This window comes from Musa acuminata, chromosome BXJ2-6 (genome assembly GCF_036884655.1).
Source record: "Musa acuminata AAA Group cultivar baxijiao chromosome BXJ2-6, Cavendish_Baxijiao_AAA, whole genome shotgun sequence".
Lineage (NCBI taxonomy): Eukaryota > Viridiplantae > Streptophyta > Magnoliopsida > Zingiberales > Musaceae > Musa > Musa acuminata.
This window is the reverse complement of record NC_088343.1, coordinates 50,178-75,215: the sequence shown is the minus strand read 5'-3', so window position 1 is coordinate 75,215 and position 25,038 is coordinate 50,178. Positions and strand designations below refer to the sequence as shown.

Sequence of the window (25,038 nt, the reverse complement as noted above, 5' to 3'; positions counted from 1 at the left end):
TAAACTTTTTGATTATTTATGATTTTGATTTAAGAGTCTCAATCAAGATAAAAAATTTGTTGAAGTCAAAATCTTGAGTTTACCCATTTTATAGAAATGCTTATACAATTGAGAGAAGAGATGAGATGGAACCAAAAAGTCTAAAAAATTTGAAGTTTGAGATATTTTAAGTAATTATATTTAATATACATTTTTAAAATTTGAAATGTCTCATCTATTCTTCTATATTGTTGTTACTCCTTTATGATTTATCGATACCCACCAACTTTTCCAGAGACTTTTCAACATGTAAGACTTGAGTTTTATTCCTTTGATTCAGATGTCAACTTCAACTTCAACATAGTTTTAATTGAATCCATAAATTGAGGAATCAACACCATCAATCAATCAGTCCCAAATATAGGAAAAAAAAAAAGATTGTGTTACGTCATTAATAGTCAATATAAAATTATGTTAAATCTCATGAAATAAATCTTAACCATTTTTTTCATTGATATATCAAATTCAACTTAATCTTGATCAAATCCATAGTTTTAGGAATCAACTGTAAGATGGTTAAAGTTTAGCACGTCATAACTATCGTAGCATATGCAAAATAACTCAAAAGCAAGTTCGTTTTAATTATACAACAAATGAACGGATGATTGTCATATATCTCTTGTTGTCTTATGACACATAAAAAATTGTATTGAGATGAGATGATTGATATTTTATATCAGATCGACATGACGTTGATTAAAATAGATCAATTTTGGACACAATAAAACAATCAGCGAATGATGAATTGAACATGGTAAGTAAATGTCTCACTAATTGAGAATCATATCTAGCCTTATCTCATTTTAGGGTTTTGCGGTATTGATATGATAAATAATTTTATGTTATTTAATTATATTATCATACAATTTAAAAAACTAAGCTATTAAAAAATTATTTATACGTATATATATATAATTTAACATTTCCTTTGATGCGGGAGCAGATCACACTTAACATCTAACATTAAAGGAGGAGTATCAAAAGAGGGACTGCTCACTCTCTTTGATTGTCCTATGCAACCCGCGGCCTCGACAAAGACAAATGCACACGCCCACTTGTCTTGTTACACGGCTCATGTACCCTCGGAGTAGGGCCCACGAAATGAGTGGCTTGTACGATACCACGTCAACTCTGTTAGAAAACCATGAGAAAAATGAAAAAGGACGCGTGCCGTGATGCGCAATATTTAATTAGTCTCAAGAAAAATAAAACATAATTCTTGAGATATAAAAAAATAATGAGAAGAGTTCAAATATATAGATTTTCGGACAGAATCAAAGATTTGTTGAGGATTTATAGGAAACTTCTCATTATCTTCCTATCAAAGATTCTCTAAAAAGAAAAGATTCTCTAGGAATCAAAGAGTTCAAGGATTTTTAGGAATCAAATATTCTCTAGCCACCTATCTCTCTCTCTTCTTTGCAAGGAAGCCACATCTCTCTCTCTCTCTCTCTCTCTCGTAAACCTGAGCTGTGGGATGTGATGTATGATCTACACAGGAGCTGTGGGACGGTTCCAGGAAGGGCAATTCTGTAACACGAAGCAGTAGTATCCCTGTGAGGACGACGATCTTGAGGAAGAGGAGGAAGCAGTACCTCGGTGCTTCCACTAGTGCAGTGCAGTGCAGTCCAGTGCAAGTGGTAGCGGGCGGAAATGATGAGATGACAGGAGATGAGATGCGGTGTCTCGTTCGGCCGCGTCTCAGCCGATCGCCCGTACGTGGCGCGGAGATCACTCGTCGCCGTCATCGTCCCAATGACGCATCTCACTGTGCTGTCCTTCCCTGCCCTCGCTGTTGGCAGACAAAGACGCACCGATCCGTACTCACTTTACAGCTCGCCATGCAGTGCGGTGGTGAGCCCCGTTGGTCTCACTCAGCCTTGGGTTGGTAAAAATGCTCACGTGAGGTTTGTTTGGGTTGAAAGTATTTTTTTTAATATTTAAATAAAACGAATTTTTTTAATATTTAAAATAAGCGAATTAAAAAACTCCTTATTAATAAGCATTTCAGATATTAGATTTTTAAAAAAATATTCCAGATATTTTTTAGAATAATAAATTAAAATTAAAATTAATTAATTTATCTCGTGATTTTAGTGAGGAAAAGATGTAAGAATAACACTCTTCCTTTAGGAAATTTCATGATAAATCTAAAGAGGATGAGAAAAAAAAAATTCTTTAAGATTTGTATAACACCAGCTTAAGAATATTTATAATTTATTTTCAAGTGATGAAAAAATAAATTTTAGATGTAAAAAAGGAGTGTCCGACTACATAAATGCATTAACTGTGTATATTTTATTGCTGATTTCCTAAAATTTTTCCAACACAAAATTTCATAATGACATATATAATTTTCTTTATTGATATATATTTTGTGATGGGATAATTAAAGGATTTTGTTACCCATAACTGAATTATGATTATGATTATGCCATAAGTGAACCACGGAAATGGATTGTTCATGAAATTGATCCATGTTTTAAGGATTGATATAGGAAACAAATCACTAAACAAAAGAATTAATAAGCTATCAAGAAAACAAACGCAAAACATTTGTCCACAATGACAAGCCCAAGAGATAGCCAATAGGATTTTGAATAGCCCGCCCAAATGCACCAAGTCCATAATCTAATTGACCACACAGAACTAATTAATACAAATTTACCTTAAAATCCAAAAGAATGACTCCACATAGCATCTCATAATAAGCATGTCTCCAAATAAAAATAAATTCCCAAGGAATATTTTTTAAACTAAAGAAATAATTTTATTTCAAACTATAAAAAGTTCATTTAATGTGATATACAATGCAATAATGCAGTAACCACTGGATGTCCTCTGGGAATGTTGGTGAAGTAGGAAAAGAGTGTTAAAATAGTTCCTATTCATATACTTGATGAATGACAGCATATGGCCAGCAACAAAGTGACCAACCCATGGGAAGGCCTCAATCAAGGCTTTGGCAAAGTGGAAGGGGAGCTTTAAGCTTTGGATAAGAATGGCCCCCTCCATTCTCCTAAGAAAACGTACCCTCCACCACATGAAGAGGAGGGTGGGGGCGATTAGAGTCTTAGATGGAAAGGCCAAGTCAGTCCTTTTCACTGAGACTTGAACGGCACCACGTCTCCCCTCCCTTGGCATTTACTTTGATCGGTCCATCATGTACTCGTCCGCAGCATGATAGAGTGCCCCATCTACTGTTCTCTTTCTTATCACCAAAGAAATTCATGGCAGTACCTTGAGAAAAGGACAGCAATGAAACTTGTCCTGTGACCTTCGTGCTTTCCAGTCGGGCACGGAGTCCTGCAACAATGACAGCCACAATGATCAATCCAATGATGTCAATAGGAGAAACAAAAGTATGAGTTGGTATCATGGAGATTATTTATCTGGCAGCCACACATCAGTTTAACCATGCAACTTGGATTTGTTCAGCAGCAGCAGCAGCACAAAGGAAAGTGGAAGTTCATGTCCCGTTAGAAGCTGCACAAATAAGATAGCTGTAGAATAATATTAGTAGCAGCACTTGCTCTGGTATAACACTCCACGTCATTATTATATCAAATTGGGTTGGGCTTGTAGGGGAACATGGATCAAATGATTCCGTATAAATAGTGTCTGAAGCTGATAAATCTATGCATCATAAGCTGATAAACTTATTGTAGGTTCGAAGAGATAATTCAGTATAAATAGTGTCTGAAGCATGTGTGCACTGCAGCAAACTCAGATAAATTTATCTTTATGCTGGGAATGAACCTTTTTAGCAAGATGGAAACAGTTGGACCATGGTGTTGGGACCAGGTGGCAGCAATAAGTGCAGGTCTCTAGCAAGTTTCTGCACCATAGAAAAAATTTCATGAGAAAAACAAATTACTTGCTGTCAGAGCATTTACAAAATATGAAAAGATTCTTCCAAAGATGTGGTTGTTTAACATTCTTAATTTTGCTTGCTGCAGAGGCATCTAAAACATACTTTTGGAGTCGAACTTATCACTGAACAAATACGGCACATCATGACATAATATGATTAATCAGCAGAATTGATATTGCATTAAAGAATATGACTGCAAGGATATAACAATAGATCATGGTGTCTACTAAGTACCAAATCATCATGTAAATAATTGAGGTCTCTAGAACTTGGGTATTTTGGAGGAACCTAGATACATTGAGATACGTTTGAAAGTTCAAATGCTTTTCTCACAGATGATTCTAAGCCCTCTAGTAAGATGATGCCTCTCGGATCCTTTATAGAGTGCTTCAAATAGGGAAATACCTCAGTTATCCAAGGCATGAAGCAGAAGTAATGTAATGGGAGTGTGTCAATCTCTTCAGCATCAGCTATTAACACTCTAACCAAGATGAGTTATAGCAGTATGATCCAGACCAGTTGTTGGGTATGTTTTGGCTAAACGCAAGATGACCAGTTCTGCTGTAAAATACCAGGAAGAAGTTTCACATGTTAATGTGGCAAAGATTTTTCTTGTTGATGCACAAAAAAGCAAGAAAGCAAATGGAAGAACATGGACATATATGACTGCCTTCAGCATAGACAGCATTGAATGACTTTTCTTTTACGGTTACAACCATGGATCTAAACACAAAGTAACTCATTGCAAATGTTTCAAATGTTTCAATTGTAAACATAGTCATGAGGTGAAAGGAGAAACATCATTAAGGTAGGTTTAACTATTTCACAGTTATTCCATAGGCCTCATTACAGAAAAAGGGGGAGAATCTAGTACATACGTCAATCATGATAATAAAGGTACTACTCGAGCTATAGGTGATGGACGATGTTTATAAAGAAGACAGCTCAGATGCATAAACTAATCCAACATTAAAAAGCACATGTTGCAACCTACTATGTCGCCAAATGATACAATATTCATCATGAAAGAAAACATGCCAAAACTTAAGACCAAATAATAGCTTTCACTGATTTGTCAATCAAGTAATAAAAGATACAATAATCTGCTGCCCAAATTCAACATAAAGCAAAAATGACTTTTAAGTGGCATTAGATTGATAATTTTCTTATAGCTACAGAAAGAAATTCCTAACCATAGTAGAAAATAGTTAAGAACGGTTGTGAGACACACTTGCAATGGTCGCCCGCAAAGGGACAACTTAAGTACAACCTTGCACAAGTCCCAAAAGAATCTATCAAACAAGAAAAGGTCGGTTAGTTTCAAAGATGAGCGACAGGTGAGTCTCGACGTCTCGCTCAGAAATACAGTACTCAAGCAATTTAGCATATAGTTCGAGTACAGACAGAAAACAAGGATTTTGGAAGGAAAAAAGACAGTTGCAAGACCACAACGATCATTAAACTGGCGTTGGAGTGTTAGGCAAGCATATGCATATTTTGAGTACAAGTTTGTGAATCCAAACAAGACCCAACATTACCCCAAAGCCCCATCTAGCCTTGTGTCACAAAGGGGGTCCCAAAGGGCTGGGATGAGTGATGTTTTGCACTATACCATAGGCTTGAGAGATTAGGTAGTTTTGGCTCAGTTTTGCCTTGTTCGGTGAGCGGTTGCTGTGCAGCCTTGTGCACTGTGTAGGCTTACAAAAGCTAAGGAAAAACATATAAAAATAAGGCAAAACACAATGCCAAACAACTGCACAAGAAAACATAAGTGATGAACAGTTCGTTAACGACAATGTTGCGGGTATGCGATGATCATCTGTGACACAGTAGAAAATAGTTAAGAATATTGTAGATGACCAAGTACATGGATAATGAGTTATAAGAAATGACACTGTATTTGACAACAAGAATTTGGACATCAAGTGACAACATTCCTTTCCACGATTCAATCTCAATATATAACATCATTAAAAATAATCACTTTAAGTCAAAAGAAAATAACAAAATGATCTAAATCTGGTGAATGTGTCAACCCTTGAAATTGTTTAATACAGCTGATTATTTGGCGAGCAACAAAACGGAACTAATTGTCTAATTATCACACAAAACAGAAAATATTACAAAATGCCTAAACCAACATCGAAATTATGAATGAAATTAATGGAGCAGTGGATGACTGAGGATCATGCTATTCTGGATTGGACAGAGGAAGTTCTAAATAACTAATATGGTATTCCATATGCAAATACTGAACCAAATGGTGATGAGAATCAACTGAAACTTCCATATAGCATCACAAATCTAATTGCTGCAAAAAAATTTAGAGAACATATAAACCAAAGGATTCAGATGGGTCATTATAAATTGACAAAACCTTGAAATAGTTAAACCAGTAAGCATTCCTAACTACAACATCATACATATACAATACTTCCATGGATTTGCTATTAACCAAGGAAAAACAAGAATTTACAATGTTATCCGAAAACAGGGTATATGACCGCAACCATGGATCTTTCTTCATGTAACTCCATAAAGGGCCAACATACCACAAAAATGGATCTTTCCCCATGTAGCTAAACAAAGGACCTTCCATGATTCAACTCTGTAACTGGGTCAGTAAGAAACAGATAAGAGTGCATGGAAGAGGCCAAGGTATATTCACATACGCAGAATTACTCGACAGTCATAGGAAAATTCAAGTTATCATAGGTTCCCATTAAATATGGACACTGTAGAATTAAAAAAAAAAGCTCTTCTCTGCAAGAGGCTGTTCCTATTATAATTTAATTCCAAAAGAAAAAAACATCTTTCTTAATTGTGAAAAATTATAAATGAACAATGGAAATTGGCGAATAATTTCCAAGGTGTTATGATACTAAAAGATACAACTGATACCTCAACTTCAAGCCTTTAAATCTTTGCTTATTTTTTAGAACCTTGGTAAGATTATTAGTCAGTGTGCCAGATTTAGTGTCCAGCAGCCATCATACAATTGAAATACAGGCACAATACATAAATACATGTGTCCTGGGCCCTTGGCATGCATGAGGATGCAAACACTTCACTACCTAGGATGTGCCCAAATGAGTACAACATGGTACCTTCAAGTTTGTAACAATACCATCCTGACGAGTGACCATCATGGACATGGCATTTGATATTAATCCTTGGTTGAGAGGCCCAAATTAAATTAAGAAGTAATTTGTGAGCTATCTAGTTATTCTTTAATTAGGCTCGATGGGTTTGTATTGTATCTCCCAAGAATCAAAAGGTCAAGTTCAGATCTACAGTTTCAACATATTATTAAAATACTTGTGTTTGAGTTGGTGGTCTCTGTGATGTGCATCTCTGTCAACTTGATGTAAACTTGACCTGAGAAGACTCATTGACACCCTGCTCATGAGGTGATAAAGGTGAAAGAGTTAAAATGCTAGCAATAGAAGTACAAAAACATACTAAATGAAGGCCAAGGTGGTGATGAGCAAATTAGATAGTCCAATCATGTTCACTGAGTCATAAATGTGCTCCTAATTAGTGTTTAAGAGGCAAGATTAAGGCTTAGGCCTATATAGTATTTGGAGATGATTTCTTATATTTATTACATGAAGAATATGAAGTTCATGCAAAACAAAAGTAGGGGAAGTGGCTAAAAAGGTACCACTCTAGAATAGACTCATAAACCAAAACTAAAGAGTTTGTAAGTTGCACTGAACTGAAAACAACCATATAAATTTTGATAGCAAAATACCAGGACTACATATGACCTTCAGATGAAGTTATGTGAGAACAAGTTGATCTATCATTAAAAGTCATGCAAGTGATATGACTTGACTCGCATTATAAGAATGTGATTAACCTATTTAGATTTTAGAATTTTGATGAGGGTCAGTCCAACTCGACCAATTTTGGAACCGACCCAAGAATTTTGTAAAAAGAGGCCCATAGAGGGGACACATTTTGATGTAAAGGGATGGTGTGAAAGGTGATGACCCACTCTTTTTTTTTTCTTCTTTCCAACGAACGCACATACTCCTTTTTCCTTCTTCCCTCTTTTCATTTCTTATCCTTTGTCCTTTCTTGCTTCTCCTTTCTCCTCATTTCTTAAAACATAGCTCCTAAAAAGTCCCAAGGAAATTTCTTCTTCTTATAAAGATTTGTTTTTAATCACCATTTCTTGTATGCCAATATCCTAAACTATGTTATTATTCAAGAAACTCATTCTCTCAACACTAAAACCCCACGCACTATCTCAGATCTTGTCCTACAAGAAATGGAGATTAAAGACGCAAGAAAATCTCCATCGAAAGGAGGAGAAATTATCTTGGGGCCTTTCAATATAAAATCAAGGAAGTAAACCTAAGGCAGGAGAAATGGGTTGAAGAGAAAAAAAAAAAAGAGGAAAAAGAAGAAAGAAAGGAGAAGAAACGAAGATGAGAAAAAAGGGGGAAAACGAAGAAGAAAAGAAGAGAAGGTAATGCGAATGAAGAAGAGACAAGAAGTTACTCTTCTCCTATACCGAAAATATGTCTCCTCCATTTGCCTCTCTTTTGGTTTTACAGAATGGGCCAGGTAGGTTCAGAATGGGTCAGGTTCAACTTGCATTCGCATTCTTAGGTTATCCTAAAAGCTGCACAGAAATTTCGCTATAGTGAAATTTATTTAGCATGAATGGGCATGAAACTATGGAATATTCCAAATTATGCTGATGTTTATAGTAAACCTGGATTGTTCCATTGGTACTATGTTGCTAATGAAATGGCCAGACCTACAAAGAAATGACATTGTAGTAACTGCAACTCAAGATAGCTGAGATGGAGATACAAAATTCTTTGTAGCAGGGTTTGCAATACCATACTGTACCGCCCAGTATGGACGGTACATACCGGTCCGCCAGCAGACCGGCACACAAACTACCCGCTACCGGGCGACATCAGGCATTTAGCCCCATATCGGGCGATACGGGGTTGTACCAAGCAATCATAGTCAAAATGTTGATCGTTACCAACCTGAACCGACTGGTACTGACCGATTTTGACCGTTGGCAAGAGTGAAGGAATCACTCGGGTGAAGATGCATTTGGCCGACGAGTATCCCAATGTTGCAAAATGCAAGAAGGTTCCGACGGAGATCCGTAAATCATTTCAAAACAAGTTACAACAAGTAAGAGAAGATACAATAAAAAAGAAGACGAGCTGAGGAAGAATATACTGTATGGCTACACAGGTACTAGTTTATGACGAGAATGAGGGTTACGATGATGAAATTGACTCGGATCTCACAGCTGGTATTCGTGCATCACTAGAGCATCAGTATATGTACGACAAATACAAGCCTTAGGAGTCGCCTCGGACATATGTGATTCATGACGATCAACCTACGACCATCACCACATTGATGCACCAATGGGATACAGTGTATCAATACACTATGTCGTGGAATCAACTTCAGGATTGGGTCCGACAAACATATCATATAGATATATAGATACATAGGATCGAGGACCTCAATCCACTACCTGTGGAGGCCCATCGTTCGTTTTGGTAATAGAATCAGGTATATCTACATATGTGATTACTTAATTCATTTGAATCTTAAAGTTTAAGTTGTATACAAAATAATCTAACAATTCAAATAATTTTTCTGTAGTTAATTCAATATTAACAAAAGGAGGATCCGAAATAGACTAAAATTACGAACCTTACACAAGGCCACTCAAAGCTTGAAAAAATATGTGACACTATTCTTACCTAATTTACATTAGTTTTGCTAAAACTATACTAAATGTATATTTATTTCTAACTTAAAAACTCTATCCTAACTTTTTTTTATTTTTTAAGTATTTTAGGAGGGTTTTATACCTATTTTAGGCGTACCGCTCAGTACGTCATACCATACCATACCGTCCCGAGCAAAGCTCAATACATCGGTATCACTCAGTATGCCATACTATACCATACCATACCGTACCGAGCAAAGCTCAGTACACCAGTACCGTATGAGATTAAGAACCTTACTTCGTAGTGGCTAAAAGAAGAGAAGATACCTAAGTTACTGTAACACATTTTTCGACATGTTTAAATCGCTTAACATAATGAGTTATAGGAAAATGATAAGTGAATGAAAAGGGCAGATGGAACACACACCTGAAGATCATTACAAGCATATTTTTTTTGGATGTTTGAGAATCTAATAAAGACTACCATGTAGAGTCTAGAGACCAAGCTTCTCAATAATTTACCGAAATCCCTAACGTCATAGCTTCTAAAAATCAGCAGCACCATAGAATAAAGACTCAATAATAAAAAACATAACATAATCTGAATTTCTAGGAGAAGAGACAATCTATCACATTAAAATTATGCCCAGTTGTTCTTCTCTAGTGTAAAGACAAAGATTTGCATACCTAATGTGGTTGGTGATGGCCTCGTCTTCATCCCTTTTATTATCTTCTATTAAGCTTCACAAATCAGCAACAAACCTACATAAGCAAACCATCATTCCACAGCTTCTCTCTCACAAGAAATGGGAATCAAGAAGACAGCCCGAGGCATCGCTCTGGGGTCGGTCCGTGTGGCCAGGCATAAACAAACTCGTTCGTCGACCAGCACACTCGTGTCGATTCCGACCGGGAATCGTACCTCACGATTAGGGCAGTACTCGGAGTACTCGCTAGAGGCGGAAGCGAAGACATCGGCGTGGCGGGGGCTTCGTGCACCGGCGTAGACCGCAGTAGGAGAGCTCACGGAGCCATCCCAAAAGGCGGAGAGGAAGGAGTCGCGGCGGACGGGATTCCAGTCCACCTCGTGGGCCTTGCGTGAGTGCTCTCGTAAGGAGCAGACCGGGTTGGCGGAAGACGGCAGCGAGGCCTCCCACAGCTCGAGGGAACCGTCGGCGACTGCGGAGACGGCAAACGAGTCGTACGGCCGCTACAACTAACTTTCTCGTTGTTTGTTTTATTTTAATTTTTATTTAGAATGATCTGAAAAAAATCTTCAAACAAAATATTTACTAATTAAATTAACTAATGCCTTGAAAATGTATAAAACAGTGAGTCAGATAAATCAACAAATAATATTTTTTAATTATATAATTTATAAAATAAGAACAAAATTTTGTTACTATTTTAATTAACTAATACCTGAAAGATTTATAAAATAGTGAGTCAGATATATCATCAAATTAATTTTTTGATTTCTTCCTGACAAAAGATACTGAAATACTCGGTTCGATGTGTCTATCTCAATAAGGTCTTTATCAAATAAATTAATTATTTTTATTTTTATAAAAGATAAATAGTGAAGATAATATTGGAGCTTGAGATTAAGATATACTTTATTATTCATATGTAACAAAAGTAAATTTATTATACTAATATTTTATTTATAAATTTACAAATTGATGTATAACACACTCCATATATCATCAACATACTAATATTTTGAAGTGTGACAAATGACACTATTAAGCTAACTATTTTTATAACACTACTCATTTGAGTACAAAATAGAAGAAAGAAAATAATTATTTGAGTATAAAATATAAAATATCATATCATAAACTACATATTACATCATAATTTAGTCTCATCTAAAAAATAGGCAAAGAGTTGGATTGATCTGGGCGTGATAGGCATACTACTATAAATCTAAGTATTTTGGGTCAAGCTCAATGAACTTAACAAGTCAATTATCCCATAAGACAAAATTTGCATTAAAATTATTAATGAAAAATTCAGAAAATTTTCACACACCTCTCTATAATCATAGCAAAAACCTAAATAAAATTGACATTTTAATATTGTTAGAATTCCACATCCAAAAGTTGAATCTCTAATTAAAATTGAAACAACAAAAGAAATAACTACTATCAACTTGGCAACATAATAGTTGATACCACAAAGATTTTTGCAAGTCACAATCTTCCAATATTATTGTTCTCCTCATACAAGTGACATTGAACATATCCACTTTCAGTGGTGGATTCTGATGGGGATTTTTATTTTATTATTTAAAATATAGGAATGAAATATGAAAAGGAATTATCACAAATACATTTGACAACATATATATCAAGTATTAAATAGAGAATGAGACCATATTTATCTATATATCATGAATCATGACCAACTAGCTTAGTCACCACCAACATTATCTAATGTGTTCCAAGTGAAAATGTAGGACAATAATATTATAGCAAATAATAGGAAATAGAGCACAAGTATGGAAGATGTATTACATATCAAGTAAACCAAGGAAAATTAATATACATACAAGATCATTAATCTTCACATAACCTATTGATGCAAGATGGAAATGGAAAGAATGACAAAACTCTAGAAATTGTATCTAACGAATGAAATATCTAAGGAATGCAAGATGGAAATAGGATAGTAAATGACAAACTCTAGAAAACATATCTAAAGTACATTGAAAGAATGAAAGAGAGAAATTTATTGAAAAATTAACCATAGTAACAATGAGATGAGATACATACTGTTAGACTTACATATCTCACACTGAGATATCATTATTAACAATGAGAAACTCTCCATAGCATGCATGTGATTAGAGCAGCCTTATCATTATTCTTGCTTGCTCACTAACTCCATTCCATGTATGTGGACAATAGGTTGTCGAACACTAGTTTAAACATACAACACATGCCCTTGGAGATCTAGTATTCCTTTGAGCCAATGAATCCAACACACTCACAATAGCTATCTTCAAGGAGACTATACAATCATTAAAGGCAAATTAGTAGTTCTATAATTAGTTCATATCATATTAAACTTAAATTTATAATTTAGAGGGGCAAGGACAAAAATTATTAGTTTTCGACGAATATATACAATTAACATATATATTTTTGAAGGAACATATACCTGATTCACTTAGTTTATATTGAGGAATTGAAATATTACTCTACAAATTTTCACACATAAATTATTAGTATGGTATTAGTGTATAAACTTCATTACTTTAGATTAATGGTCTGAAACCCTATTTTCTAATTCTATACCTAAAATATTAATCTAGTGATGCCGTGCCAAACTCAATTATTCCTAAGTTAAAGATATGAAATCCCAATATATAAAATTTTAGATCTAATACATTAATTTGATGATTATGTATTTGACTCACATTAGATTAATGTTATGAAATATTATTCAATAAAGTTTTTAATACATCAATTAGCTTACTTAGTAAAAATTTTAATATATATATATATATATATATATATATATATATATATATATATATATATATATATATATATAGTGTGTGTGTGTGTGTGTGTGTGTGTGTGTGTGAAATATGTATCTTTTCTCTCTTCATGTGTGGGAAATTGGGCTCTATCGAGCTCTTCGTGGGCCACAAACATGCCAGCCCATTTAAGCCAGAAAAGACGTTCCGCTAGGCGCACCAGAGACATGCACCCCAGACTGATACCCCTCCTGCTGCGTGACCTCTCGGCACGCGGGTCCCACAGGTGAGGCGAGGTCATGCGAGCGTCACCATCCGCACAAGCTTCCGGGTGAGGTGAGGTGAGATCATGCGAACCTCACTGTGGACCCCACGTCAGGATGAGTAGACATCTGGGATGAAAGTGTTGGGGACGCCAATAGAAACACAAAACCCATAACCAAAGGGATCCCTCTGTCATCATGAAGGGAAGGGGAGAAGAAGGAGATCATGGCAAGGAAATGAGCTGGTCTACTTACCTGCGAACGCAGCTGCCCCCCACGCGTGCTCGGGCATCCCCGCTGTCCCTCGATCCCCTCATCCCCACCATCAACCCCACACACCATGGAACCCTTCCCCACCCCCATTGAATCCCACCCAAAACCCAGACCACACGATGATGGCAGCAGCAACAGCGGCGGCAGCATCACCCAGACCAAATGATGGTGGCCTTTTCCTGCTCCCCGACGCCACCACCCCATGATGAGGGCCAATCCGCCGTCACGCTCCATCCGACGGCCGCTTTCCAATCCCTCCCCGACCTGTGTGCTTCTCCCCAACGATCCGACGGTAGTCATGGAAGCGATGGGGTGAGAAAAGGCGACGACTTTTCGTGCGTTGGATGGAGGAGCATCACGCGCAATGAAGGGGGAAGAAGCGGGCGGGGGCGGCCGCGTGCGCGCACACACGTATCCATCCCGTTTGCCTGCCTCCTTCCCATCTCCCTCCCCACGCCGCATTAATTGCCCTGCATCGGTTTTAATGGAAGTGCCGGAAATATATCTCGGCTTCCGAGGTTCCCATCATTAGCTGCATCCGAAGAAGGAAGACCGAGATACATATATAGATCGGTAGGAGAGCGACTGGGCTTCACAGATACACATACCCTCCTCTCTCTTTCTCTCTCTCTCTCTCTCTGTCCTTGCGAGCTCAGTGGTTTCGTTATGGAGTGCAGCTGAATTTGATATGCAGGGTCACAGGAAGCAACATGCCGTGGGTGTCGCCGGCTGCGAATTGCCACGGGAAGTGCGGTCGCTTGGTCGTCTTCTTTCGCGTCATCCTGTAAAGTTCTCTGTCTACCTCTCTGTTGCCGTCCAGATCTCAGAGACTTGACTCGAAACACATGGTTGCAGGTGAGTGGAGTCAGGCTGTTTGAGATTGGTGAGAGAGGAGATCTCTGATTGCTGAGAATGCACATTGAGATCGATCTGAAGAGGCATCGAACAGTGGAGAAGGTTGGAGAGACCATAATGCATGTCAGGATCATTGCTTATTGCCAATTGTTGCAAGTTTGTCAGGTACATCGTCATCATCATCTTATGTTTCATTCTCTCTGCAACAAAACTCCCAATCAGGGATAGAATTGGAGCAGATGAATCAAATACTCTTGTAATCGTTTCCTTTGTAGGCTGAGTACTTCCGTCAGCTGCTTAAGCCCGTAACGTAGGTGGAGACTGCTGCTTTCTTCTTCTTCTTCTTCTTCGTCTGTCAAATTCCTAACTCATCAGTGAACACCACCACCACCCACGATCGACGACGACGGCAGTGGAGTATGAAGAGGAACACGAGATACTTTGGTGGAAAGAAGGCTCCTTCGGAGGATGCATATGACTCCACTGCAGGTGCGCCTGTTGCAGGGCACGAGCCCCATGGATTCCCTGGGCCGCTCAACAACATCCAGTTCCAGCCGTCGGAGACGTGCCCCAAGAACATGGTCATCTTCGACCAGACACATCAGCAGAGCCGGGTCATGTTCCACCCTTGGCTGGCCCACAAGCTCGGCTCGCCCAGCTTCGATGCCTACGGAGCTAACGCCCACGAGGCCGGCAAGAGCGGGTACGGCAACGACGAGGAGGAGGCGGAGGACATCGACGCATTGCTGAGTTCCGAAGAAGGTGAGGAAGATGAGGTGGTCAGCACGGGGAGGTCGCCGTCCAAAAAGGAGAAGATGAAGAAGATGGTAAAGACGCTGAAGGGAATCGTGCCCGGCGGCGACGGCATGGACACACCTGCTGTGCTTGACGAAGCCGTGAAGTACCTGAAATCTCTCAAGGTCGAGGTGAAGAAGATGGGGATGAAGCACAACTGAAGGCGGTCAAGCTTGAGGAAACCTCGAGAAGCTGTGCTGTGCTGTGCTGTGCTGTGCTGTGCATGCCATCAGGACAAGTGGAGATGGGTTGCTGTAGTTGTGCTGTGACTGAAATGTGATGGTCTTCTTCGTTGAGTACAGTGCTTGTATTGTGTTTTGTTGTTCTGCCATGGCATTGATGCAGGGGGAATTTTGCCCCACTCTGTTTTGATATTGTGGCTTTGTACTACAAGATTGTGGTTTTAGTACTCTGTCTTCTCTCTCTCTCTGTCTCTCTTTTGGTTTTTTTTTTTTCTGAAAATAAAAATTATATAAAATTAATTATCTATCATATAAAATTAATTAAAAATATATTGAGTAAAAGTCGACTCCTGTTGCATATCCTCTCATATATATCTTAAATATTTTTTTCTTTTACAATTATCACTGAACCAACAAGAGAAAAAAACCAGAGATGCCCAAAATATCTTTTCACCTTATTTTCTTATTAAAACTTAAAAATATATGAGTTGTTTAATGGAATAAATAAATCTTAAGTTTTAGATTTTTCTTTTTGTTGTTGTTGGTAAGGAGTCTTTTTCATAATATGATTTTTGTCACTTGCTTCCAAAATCTAAAGATACTTATCGACCTCGGTAAGATGAAAAATACATGATGCAAATATATCTAACAAAAATTCAAATTCTTAGTACATAATTCAAATATATTCATCATGGATTCAAGCCATTAATCTAGAGGAATATTTCATTAAAAATTTATAAATATATATATTCTCTATTCTTTTTATCTTATTATCTTCTATGGAACTAAAAAATTATAACCCATAGTTAAAAATGTCTGTCCCTTGGAATCGCTTCTTGTTCATATGCTTTTTTTTATCAATCATAGGAGTGATTGGGGGGTCGTAGATTTTTTCCTTGACAAAGAGGCTTAATGTGTCTGAGAGAGAGAGAGAGTGGTTTTCTCTTGACAAGGTCTTTGCATTCTTGTTGGGGATGTCCACAGCTGGTTTCGCTCCTTCAAAGTCCTGACAAGGTGGTGATGCTCCCTTTCTTCTAAAGTACTCCTAAATGAGAAGAAAACCTAACCTGAAAAAGATGGAGGATTTAAACTGAAAAGCAAGAATTTGCCTTGTAATATTACTATATTTTGAAAGAATATTATTGTTTAATTTAAATATTTTTCAATAAAACATAGATATTACATGATCGTGAATATTTATTCGAAACATTTCAATCCGACATAAGCATTCATTCACTAATAGAAAAGTTTGAGTATCTCTGGACTTCGTATCACAATTAACTTATGTTATTATCTCTATTTGCATAGTTATAAAATTCTGATCAGATCAGTTAGTCAAATAAAAAAATTAAAATATATATATTCATCCACCTATTCAATTCAATAACTAAATTGTTTGAACTTAGAAAGATAAAAATTTCCTCAACCTTTTTACTTATAATAAAAAAATGTTTGAATTTTTCTAAGGATATTTGGTTTTTTTTTCATTATGATGATGAAAGAAAAAATTCATTATGTTAAAAAGGCAATAAGTCAGCGGGTGGACACTATGCAATTGCCACATTATCTCCAAAGACGACGACAACAACAACAGCCACAACGAAGCGGTGCTACGCGTGCCACCAAAACCAATCTTTTTAGCTACTAATCAAATCAAAGTCAGTCGTTGCTGCATGATCTATCGCCATCACCACCACAAAAGAAGTCTCCATGTTTGCTCCACGTTTCCAACACCATCCCGTGGTGCAACCTTAAACCTCTACCTCTCTCTCTCTCTCTCTCTGGTCTCCCAACACAAAGCATCTCCACCTCAAGGCACGAAGACTTAAAGATGCACACACAGAGTAGCACGGAGGGTGGACTCGGTAGCGATGGCCGTAAACATCATGCGGTTGGAGAAGCCAAGTGGAGATCGCATAGTGTTGTTAATGATGACGATGCCTCACGGGGTCTTTAACGTGACGGGGGAAAAAGAGGAGGAGGAGGAGGAGGCGTCCACTTCCTCAAAGGAGACGTCTTCCCACTTTGTGGCAACTGAGTTTGGCCAGTGATGAAGTGGGTTGTGGCCTAAAAGATCCTTCGAAACTTGGGTAAGATTAGGAAGAGACTCCTTTTCTGTCTACCATCTTGTAAGTAGTATATTTAGAATATGTGACGAGTGCTTTGTATTAAATAATCTGCAAGTGTTTGATTGGTCACAAGTTGATTGCAATATGTATCTATGCAATTAATATCTATGCAGTAATAGTTGCTTCGAGGTTGGAAATATTTCATATGGTGGTCCTTGCAAATTGGGTAGAATGTCAAATACCAACTTATATGCCTTTTTCTTTCTTCCATGTATTTGTTTGACAAGTATTCATATACCGGATAAAGATTGGAAAAATTGAAAGAGGACTAAGAAAGTATTGAAAGGGTTGGATGATGACATCTATGCTTAAGCTTTTGAATTAAATTAATATATAATCAATCTCATGTGTATTAGCATCGATCAGTTTGACTAGCATTCATCATTTAATTCTAAAATCTTCAGATAGTTTAGAGGCAAAGTTTTTACCAAAAAGAAAAGTGAGTCAAAAATTGACAACAAATAGATTAAACAAGAGCCTGACCAATCCTCCACAATAAAAAGGAGAGAATTGATATACAAATTAAAAGGAAAAGAAGTTATAAAACTTTAGGTGAATAATTCTCTCCTAAATTTATCCATGTATTTATCAAAATAATTCTCTCCTAAAGCTTCAGGTATTTTGGTAAAAAAACACTCTGATAAACGATTTCAAATAGCTACATTAATGTATATAAAATAACAGGGGAGGACTGGAAAGCTTTATTTATATAAGACAAGAGAGACAAACCCAAGAGCGGAGGATGGAAAGCCAAGTCGAGAGAGGACGTGGTGACCACAATACACTCGACTATAGAACAAAAATACCTGAAGCTTTTTTGGCTAGAGTTGATTGGACTGCCTAAACTAGATTAAACCCTAGCTAATTTAATCCAAACTAGAAACAGGTCTAGATTAAAAATTCCAGCCAAAATAGCAATCCATTCAAAAGAACATATCCTCACCTACAGCCAAACTGAAACTAAATGAGATCACGATTGGATGCAAATGCAATAAACTTCAATAAGGGGTCTTCCCCGACTGAATAGGCTTTGGCTTCACTAATTCCAAACAGGAATATTACCAGGTGATTCCAACAAGCAAATCTCCCTACTTTTGAGGCTTTGCGATCACTGTCCGTGATGCATGATCTGAAATTTCATGGGAGATTGGTCAAGAATACAAAGCAACACAGCTATAGGATTTGCAAGAATGATGTGAAAAGGTTAGAGTTGCAGTCGAGAGAGGGAATACTTGATGGGAAAGTAATTATCATAGCAACATTAACATCGCTGGCACATACTACAACAGTAATGATTTCAGCATAACAAGATTAATGTAATTCCATATATGCGGACAATGGAAGACGTATAGATGATCCTTTAAATAGCATGAGCCAAGAATATAACTATCTAATGAATTTCTAGTAGATTGCAATAGAGAATGAGCAGCAGAATTAACATTATCTTTGGACATGAAAATACAGCATATATGTGGATTAACCATGAATGATGATGCTACTTATAATTCATAAGGCTTAGCGAAAGCAACAAGATGAAGAATCCTTTTATCTAACCTGTATAACATAATAATCTGGAAGGATAAACTGCAATAATTATATCCTTGACCTAATAACCCACTGAATAATGAGAATAACAAGTGTGGTATGCAACCTACCTTAACTAATATGTAACAGTATACAGTACTGAGATAGTACAGTTCTACTAAGCCAATATACATAATATATTGATGCCATGTGCAATGTCCATATTCCTTATTCTACAGAAGTGTCCTTGATGATATATCACACATGTTCCATATCCTTGTAGCACAGTCAAATTATATAGATCTTTCCATGAGCATCTTAATTTCAATCTACCTTCTTTGCTTTTACATTTTTTTTAACTTTCACTTTTTTGCTGAAATCATGATCTAGTTCCAATATAAACTATCCAGATCACATGATCAGTGCCAATCCCAGAACCTATTCATCTAGTCATAAGTTGTTTTGGTTCTGAGAATTCTTCTTCTTTCTCTTAACCTTTAAACCAATAAATCTACTTTAACCAGTGATACTAAGGCAATGGGTCATGCTCTGCGTTATAATATTATACTTATTGTTTCCTCTTTGTTTTCCTTGCTGACTTTTCTACACAAGTAGTTGATCTATTTGCATCCACTTTTTATCTTTTGCTTGATCATTACATTTATATTACTTTCAAATTTTCAAAGTGAAAAAATACAAATGACTTCACAAAGGCATTCACCAGATCAAACATAGTTTCTGATGTAGGACGAGAAGCAGTGGATTTTTTTTTTTTAATAATAGAAGGACCATAAAGAGAGGTATAGTAAAATAGTAACTAAAAAACAATAGAAAAATATAGGGATAACCAGTAGACTTGCTCTGGCTCAAGGAGCAAACTCTCAAGATAGCACGTGGACAATGGAATCATTTCATTAGAAAAGTAACTTGTGGTCTCGCACCACTCACACACAAGATGATAAAGAACTCAATTCATTGATCTATTTTTTATTGATGTATTACAATATTCTAACCCCTTTTTTATAAGTTCAAGTACAAGAGTAAAAAGAAAATTATAGAAATAAAAAAAATACAATTGCATCTAATTAAATATATGATATCTTTGTAAAAAGATGAATCTTCAATTAAGATCGGTAATATTCAATCAATACAAAACTGATTCCCCCATCTTTTCAGCATTTTCTTCTTTTTTCTCCTTGATGAGTAGATGATGACATATGACAACTTATTACATATGTAAAATATTTCTAGACTAATTAAATTTATTTAAATAATAAATAGACTAAATTGGATCTGTGTTAGCCACTCCTTTTCTTTCATTCGTTCATCGATAATAATTTTCTTAAACTCATTTTGTAACACCACAGACAGGATGTACTAGAAAAACTGAATCAGTTATATGGCTAGATGGACCTATCATCACTAACTTGGGCTTAAGCATCTGGCCAGTTGTTCAAACCAAATTAATGGGTCAATTAATTCCATCGAATTTCCACCAATGGCTACCGCACGACCATAACACTTTCATGAACAACTTTTGTTTGCTTGTATGATTGATTATCTTTTGTGTTTTGCTTGGTCTTTTATGTTTTTCCCCAGTTTTTTAGGCCAAGACACTCTGCATGGTTGTGCTGCAATTTTTGGGAGATTTTTGTGTTTTGCTCACTCATCAAACAGACCAACATGGACCAAAACAGACCCATTTTCATATGTCACAAGCTGATTTTTGGCTATTGGTCTTGTGGTGCAAAGCATCAGCCATTTCAAACCCCTAGAACCACAAGGTAGCACCAGACTGGATGGGGTTTCATAATAGTGTTCAGTTCAGTTTGGAAAATACGGGCTTGTATGCAAATCGTGCATATAGGCTCATCAAGCAACCTGACACCAAGTTCAATGATCGTTGTTGGACTTATGACTGTCTTTTTTTTATTGATCAAAGCCCTTGTTTTATTTGTCTTCCGAGTGTTTTCTAAATTGCTTATGTTGCTCTATTGGACAAGACATTAGACTTGTCCATCACTCATTTTCGAATCTAATCAACTTTCTCTTTTTGCAAGTCCTAGACCAATACAAGGTTGCACTTAGGCTGACTCTAAACCCTAAACCCTTTGTGGACTTAGGCAATTCTAGTTAAGTACATTTAAGAGACCAAGATCATGATACATTCATTTTTTCCTTAGCAAGTAGATAGGGAAACAACATAATACTACATATGAACATTAATTGAACCACACAAGAAGATCAAACCTACTAATTTCCATTACAAAATGTTTAGCAGTAATAAATGAAATGATATACTATTACATGTGAACAGAATTGGACAACACAGTGGTTAGCAAAAATTAAAGAAGCCAAACAGTAAATATCAAGAGAATGAAAATAAAGAGTCAGCTAAAGTTTTCTAATATGAGAATCACATAAAGAAGTATCAGCTCCATTAACAATTGAATATTGTGAAAATGATTCAAAAACCATCAAACTAGTCGTATTCTAGGAGAAAAAGCATGCATACAAGTTTTAGTGACTTTTTAGCTTCCAAGAAAAAGAATATATATGACCTTGGAATAACACTCAAAGGCTAATTAATGCATCTTTGGATTCTGCCATCAAATATACGTCATCTTATTGTGCCAATAAAAATTTATAAGTTGTCTCTAGAACAATTAAAAAATGAGTGGGTTTATTGAGCAATTAAATAATTAAAGGATTCTATATGTAGTTCTTAAGCTTGTAAGCAGCAGTAAACTCAGTGTCCACCATATAAATTGTTTCTAGATTTTGGGGAACAATGGAATACACCTAAAAACCTAAACAGCTAGTTAAACATTAAATACTTATAGCTCAAGCTCATGCTAACCCAGAGTGAGTATCCAAAATGCCCTAGAGGATCTGAACAGAACCTAGAAGAAGGGGATACAAACAACTTCCTAAATGACAAAATGTTTATCTCAAAAGCACAACTAAGCATATCATCCAAGAATAACAACCTAACGCGATCTCTATATTTCCGAAAGCCACTGAAGCTAGCCACCCTTCAATTTGCTTTAAATAAATTTAATATAGGGTTAAGATCCATTTTAACCCCCGTGGTTTTGATCATGGATCATTTAAGCACTTATGGTTACTTGTGTCTAAAATAATTCATATATTTTAAAAAACATAATATATAAGCCCCTATCGTCAAGTCTGAATTAACAAACGTTATAATATACTTACGTGATATGTTGACTCACAATAAACCATTAATATAATAATACGTATAATTTAAGTTTAAAAAAGATTAAGATTTATTTTAGCCCTTATGGTTTTGGCCATGGACTACTTAAGCCCTTATGATTTATTCGTGTCTAAAATAGCCCCTATATTTTCAAACACATAATATATAAACCCCTAAGGGCTTATATTTTCAATAACTATTAATATAATGACATGTAATTTAAGTTTTACAAAAAAAACTCAGATCACCATCAATGGCGATAGAAGGCATCATCATGCAAGTGACCAATAATAGTAGCACCGAGCTGTTGTTGTCTAGCAGAGCGTCGTACGCACGATCCCTCTTTCTCCTCCTGGGCGTCTTTGTCCCCATCACCTCCCACTTCATCCTCTCCTGCGCCCCCACCCACCACGCTTATAACGTGGTGGTCCAACTCTCCCTCACCTTCACCTCCAGCCTCTTCTACCTCTGCCTCTCCACCTTTGTCCGTCGTTATGCCTTCATCGCTTTCTCTTCCTTGACAAGATGGACTTTAACCCTATTTTAAACTTAAATTACATGTATCATATATAAAGGTTTATTGTGAATCAACATGTCACGTAAGCAGACTCTAACGTCTGTTAACTCAGACTTGACGAAAGGAGCTCATATACTATATTTTTTAAAATATAAAAATTATTTTACATATGAATAAACCATAAGGTCTTAAGTGGTCCATGACCAAAACCACATGGACTAAAATGGATCTTAATCTTTTTAAACTTCAATTACATGTATCATTATATTAATGGTTTATTGTGAGTCAACATGTCATGTAAACAGACTCTAATGTCTGTTAACTCAAACTTGACGACAGGAGCTTATATACTACGTTTTTGAAAATATAAAGATTGTTTTAAATATGAATAAACCACAAAGGCTTAAGTAGTCCATAACCAAAATTATAGAGGCTAAAATGGACCTTAACCCTTTAATATAATGCTTTAGATTGACAAATCATAGCAAGTCACAAGCAACAATCATATCAAGAAAAGCATTTTGTACTTTAGGTAAATGAAATGCCACCAATGGATTCGATGATAATGGGGATAGGATTAGTATTTGCTCGGTAATATCTGAAACAGATGTCCTTAGTCATTGAAACAATGAGAAATGCCAAAACCATACCACAATTGACACTCAAAATGTTACTAGAATTCCAGAAAAAAGAACCAAGATGCACAAAGTAGTAAGCAAGTGCTTTATAAGGCATATTAGCATCCTAGATTTGTTATACATTGCATCAAACCTAAAGCATTCCAAAACAAACATAATCAAACATTCAAAAGAACTCCTTTTAACCAAAAAGAAAATCGAAGATTAACTCCCAAGCGGTACCAATCAGAATGCAATCAACTTAAAAAGAGCACTTATTCTTCATAATATCTAAAATGAAATGGGGAAACGTCCGGTAACCAAATACCCCCTTGACAACAGGCGAATCATGAGAGGTACGCGGGGATCTTGATGCGGATGAAGAGCATGCTCATGAGGTAGGCGATGACCACGGCGGAGATCCCGAAGGACGCGAAGGAGATGCGGACGCTGCGGGCGCGGTTGCGGTCGAGGGCAAGGTCCATCAGGATCAGGCCGACGCCGCCGAGCACAAACATGAATCCGGAGGAGAGGCCCTCGATGATGTACTGGCCGTTGACGCGGCCGGGGAGGAAGACGACGGGGCGGACGGTACCGGTGAAGTGGTCCTGGGTGCTGCCGATGCCGGGGGGCTCGACGATGACGTCGTAGACAAGCCCGGAGACCACGGCGAAGTAGGTGAGGAGGACGAGGGAGAAGACAGTCATCGGGGAGGGGAGGGCCAGGGAGGAGGGAAGCTTCAGGCGGGTGCGCGGCGGGCGGAGGAAGCTGTAAGGGAGGATCCTGAGGAGGTGGAGGAAGGGATCCATCGAACCCTGGTCCGAGGGTTGGGAGGCGCCCGCGCCGGCAGCGGTGGCTTGCTCCGATTTGGGCGGCATGGTGGGTGCTCGCTGACGCCTTTCTCGGCTTCGGCTCTCCGTGTGAGTTATCCCGATTGGGGATCTAGGGTTGGTGATAGCACTAGCTTACACGGATCGGACCGGCACCCGGTTCAATGTAGGTGAACCGGGTCGACTTTCTTTTCTGATAATTAATCGGGGTATTATATCCCGAAAAGCCTCTCATAATTAATTTTTATTTGAGAGTGCCTATCTTTTTAAATTTTATCTATTATCTTCAAAAACTTAACAGATTAGAACCTCCTAAATCAGACACATCATCATCAAACTAATATTTTAAATATAAAAATTCTTAATTTTGATATATAAATTTGACACATTTCAATCAGATCAATAGTTTTAGAGACAAAAAATATTGATCCTCGATAAATGAGTCACATACATCACCCTATAATATTTTAGACGTGAAAATTGTGTTTAATAAGATCTGGAATGTTTAATTTTTGATAAATAAGTATAATAATATAAAATCAGTAGACACACAATCATAAAACCAATATTTTAGGTGTGATGTTAAACTCTCAACCGTTGATATGTAAATCGAATATATCGTCGTCATTGATAATAATCATTATGCAAAGTGCACGCTGAATTACCGTTTGGGCTTTGAATTCCTCACCTCTTTTGCACGTGACAGCTATG

At 37.0% G+C, this 25,038-nt stretch overlaps 2 protein-coding genes and 1 long non-coding RNA gene across 6 annotated transcripts; 1 reads left to right on the top strand and 2 right to left on the bottom strand.

Moving 5' to 3' along the window:
• Nucleotides 1–2,874: 2,874 nt before the first annotated feature.
• Nucleotides 2,875–10,850, bottom strand: LOC135585821 (uncharacterized). 3 transcript variants are annotated; one of them, XR_010487407.1, is made up of 6 exons: nt 10,558–10,850; nt 10,323–10,397; nt 4,319–4,474; nt 3,799–3,877; nt 3,445–3,542; nt 2,875–3,345 (listed from the first exon to the last, which is right to left on the bottom strand). It is a non-coding gene; the product is annotated as an uncharacterized LOC135585821 (long non-coding RNA). The 3 variants fall into 3 exon arrangements; XR_001976217.2 differs by having other exon boundaries at nt 2,875–3,542; nt 4,319–6,527; XR_010487406.1 differs by having other exon boundaries at nt 2,875–3,542.
• A 2,746-nt stretch (nt 10,851–13,596) lies between these two features.
• On the top strand, nt 13,597–15,731 carry LOC103971027 (transcription factor bHLH144). Of its 2 annotated transcripts, none has more exons than XM_009384959.3 (4): nt 13,597–14,231; nt 14,353–14,442; nt 14,514–14,678; nt 14,789–15,731. In XM_009384959.3, exon 4 carries the CDS (start codon nt 14,933–14,935, stop codon nt 15,467–15,469), a length of 537 nt encoding a protein of 178 aa, XP_009383234.1. In that variant the 5' UTR covers nt 13,597–14,231; nt 14,353–14,442; nt 14,514–14,678; nt 14,789–14,932; the 3' UTR covers nt 15,470–15,731. The 2 variants fall into 2 exon arrangements, with proteins under 2 accessions (XP_009383234.1, XP_064967095.1); XM_065111023.1 differs by having other exon boundaries at nt 14,336–14,442.
• A 2,566-nt stretch (nt 15,732–18,297) lies between these two features.
• LOC135614031 (uncharacterized) lies at nt 18,298–24,438 on the bottom strand. The gene is made up of 2 exons (XM_065111022.1): nt 23,826–24,438; nt 18,298–18,748 (listed from the first exon to the last, which is right to left on the bottom strand). Exon 1 carries the CDS (start codon nt 24,373–24,375, stop codon nt 23,845–23,847), a length of 531 nt encoding a protein of 176 aa, XP_064967094.1. The 5' UTR covers nt 24,376–24,438; the 3' UTR covers nt 18,298–18,748; nt 23,826–23,844.
• Between the last annotated feature and the right edge of the window lie 600 nt (nt 24,439–25,038).